General features: G+C 43.4%; 1 protein-coding gene across 1 annotated transcript; it reads right to left on the bottom strand.

Moving 5' to 3' along the window:
* Positions 1–337: 337 nt before the first annotated feature.
* On the bottom strand, positions 338–2221 carry LOC106421545. Its single transcript, XM_013862378.1, has 3 exons — positions 876–2221; positions 542–758; positions 338–475 (listed from the first exon to the last, which is right to left on the bottom strand). The coding sequence occupies exons 1-3, from the start codon at positions 2219–2221 to the stop codon at positions 338–340; spliced, it is 1701 nt and encodes a 566-aa protein (XP_013717832.1).
* Between the last annotated feature and the right edge of the window lie 630 nt (positions 2222–2851).

Here is a 2851-nt window from a genome sequence, read left to right as displayed (position 1 = left end):
GAACTTGGTGATATCCACTCCTGAGATCAATCTTAGAAAACACAACAGATCCACTTAGTTCATCCAACATATCATCTAATCTTGGTATTGGTTACCGATACTTGATTGTTATGTTGTTGATGGCTCGGCAGTCCACACACATGCGCCATGTCCTGTCCTTCTTAGGCACCAATAGGACCAGAACTGCACACTGACTAAGAATCTCGCGGATGTAACCCTTATCCATGCGGTCTTGGACCTGTCTCTCTAACTCCTTGGCCTCTTCAGGATTGACTCGGTAGGCGGCTCGGTTTGGTAAGGGCGCGCCTGGTACAAGGTCGATCTGATGTTCTATGCCTCAGATAGGGGGTAAGCCGGCTGGGATCTCATCAGGAAAGACGTCCTTATACTGCTCCATGAGGCCTTGTACTTCAGCTGGTAATTCTTGGGCCTCAATACCTGCAAAACAACCTTCCCTAAAGACCATTAGTAGCACCTGCGTTTCATGGTATAAAGACTTAACTACTTGACTGGAAGTGAGATACATGTTAGTCTTACTTACCTTGCTGGAATGGTCCATGGCCTGATGCATTTCGTAAACCTCTTGAGGACTTAGAGGTGCCAGGCTGTGCTTTTTATTGTTGTGGCTGAAGCTATAGACATTGGTTCGGCAATACTGAATGGTCTCTTTGTCGAACTGCCACGGCCGCCCTAGGAGTATGTGGCCGGCTTGCATGGGCACAGCATCACACTTGACCTGGTCATGATACTTGCCAATACTGAAAGACACAACAACTTGCTTGGCTATCTTGAGGTCAGTCTCATCATTGAGCTACTTATGTCGGTATGGCCGCGGATGGGGCGTCTTTATCAGACCTAGCTTATCAACGAGATACTTGCTAGCCACGTTAGTACAAGAACCACCATCTATGATCAGGCTAAATACCTTTTGTTCCACACTACATCTTGTATGAAAGATGTTTTCTCTTTGGATGGTTTCAGGGTCGAAGAGGGCACTGAGTGAACGTCTGGTCACTAATAGTTCTCTGGTTTCAGCATAATCGACCACCTCTTCATAAGACACTAAGGGCTCGACCTCGGCCTCGTCTTGGGATTCATATTCACCATCAGCCTTGAGGACCATCACACGTTTGTTTGGGAAATTTCTCGCGTAGTGCCCCTTTCCCCGACATTTAAAACAAGTAATGTCACGGGTCCGTTGATTTTGAGCTTGGTTCTTACCTTGGTCGGATAGACCGGTTTTAGACTGCTCAGCTTGGTTCTTCTTGAACCGGTTCTCCACCTCGATGGATTTGCCCTTGTAAACACCTTTGGAAGCCAGTTGCGTCCAAGTACCCTTGCCCTTGGCCGTTGACTCATTCTTCCTTTTAATGTGCTGCTCGGCTTGAATGGCAAAGTGGAGCAGGTCATGGAAGGTCTCGTACTGCTGGCGCTCCACCTTTCGGGCGATGCGATCTTGCAGACCGTCCATGAACTGTGCCATCAGCGTGTCCTGAGTCTCACGCGTCTTGAGTTTGTTCCTGAGGGACTCAAACTCCTCGCAGTACTCCTCTACTGTCCGGGTTCCCTGAGACAATTTACGAAAACATTTTTGTAAGTCCCGTTGATAATAAGCCGGAACATACCTTGTGCGAAGCTTGGATCGCATATCTTCCCAAGCCTCAACTCGATAGACTCGGCCAGCCTCAGACATTTCTCTATCCCACCAGGAGAGAGCATTGTCAGTCAGTTGGGCCGCGGCTAAGGCTATCTTCCTGGCCTCGGAGTAGTTGTAGTACTCGAAGATGTACTCCATGCGCCTCTCCCATCCAACATAGGCATCTGGGTTAACCTTTCCAGCAAACGTGGCCGGGTTAAGTTTGAGGTCTTTTCCTCCTTTCCATGGAACTTCATCCTCTCGGCACCTCCTCCTGATCGGACTTCCATCTCCTTGGATTCTATGTTCTCGTCGACCCTCTCGTTCAGCTTGGACAGGTCGAGGTTCTTCTCGATTGGGTGGTTCAGAATCGGAGCTGTCCTCATCAGAATGTAGCTGTGGATCCTCCAGATAAGGGTGATTCCTTCTCCTAGGACGCAAGCCATTGGGACGGTTCCCGTGTTCCAGTCGAGCCAGCTGCTCGGTTACTGCATTCATAGTGGCCGTCAGTTGGGCTTGGCCGGCTAGTAGCTGAGCATTGATGTTAGCTTGGTTTGGAACATCATTAGCATTGATGTCTCCCATGTCTCTCCTGTATACAAGAAAGAAAAGAGATCAACCGCAAAAGAAAATAGAAAAGAAAGAAGTAAAGAAACAAAGATGATTCTATACTTAAAAAAAAAAAAAAGCAATCAAGAGTAAATGCAAATGGTATATTTTTAAAAAAGAAACTTAAAACAATTGGAATTCGAAATAACTTTAAAAAAGGAAAGTTGGATTTTTTTTTTTTTTTTTTTTTTTGAAAAGTTTGAAATTGAAATCAGATCAATAAAAAAAAAATAGGAAAGTAGAAACTAAATGCATATCAAGTTTGAAAATAGATTGAAAGATTTCTTTTTTTTTTAAATAAAAATTGAAACTTGATTCTAAGTTAAAAAGGAAAGTGAATTTTTTTTTTTTTAAGGTTTTGAAAAGAAATTCGAATCAATCAAAGGAAACAGAAAAAGGAAAGTGCAAAGTCAAATGCAATTTGAAATCAAAATTAAGTTGAAAGATACATATATATATATATAAATATGATTGACAATCTGAATTAAATGCTATACTAATAAGAACAATCAACTTAAATGGAAAGCTAATCAATCTAAGTGATTTGAACAACTACCAATCAGAATTAATGCTAATCGACCAATCGACCTCCAAATATGGAAAGCT

Source organism: Brassica napus, chromosome C8, assembly GCF_020379485.1.
Source record: "Brassica napus cultivar Da-Ae chromosome C8, Da-Ae, whole genome shotgun sequence".
NCBI lineage: Eukaryota > Viridiplantae > Streptophyta > Magnoliopsida > Brassicales > Brassicaceae > Brassica > Brassica napus.
The sequence above is the reverse complement of the archived record's forward strand: the minus strand, read 5'-3'. Positions and strand labels throughout refer to the sequence as shown.

Coding starts and splice junctions, on each gene's coding strand:
- LOC106421545 (XM_013862378.1), bottom strand. CDS start 2,221: ATGGGAGACATCAATGCTAATGATGTTCCAAACCAAGCTAACATCAAT. Junction 759..875: donor TGTACTAACGTGGCTAGCAA/GTATCTCGTTGA, acceptor TGTGTCTTTCAG/TATTGGCAAGTATCATGACC. Junction 476..541: donor CCATGGACCATTCCAGCAAG/GTAAGTAAGACT, acceptor CATGAAACGCAG/GTGCTACTAATGGTCTTTAG.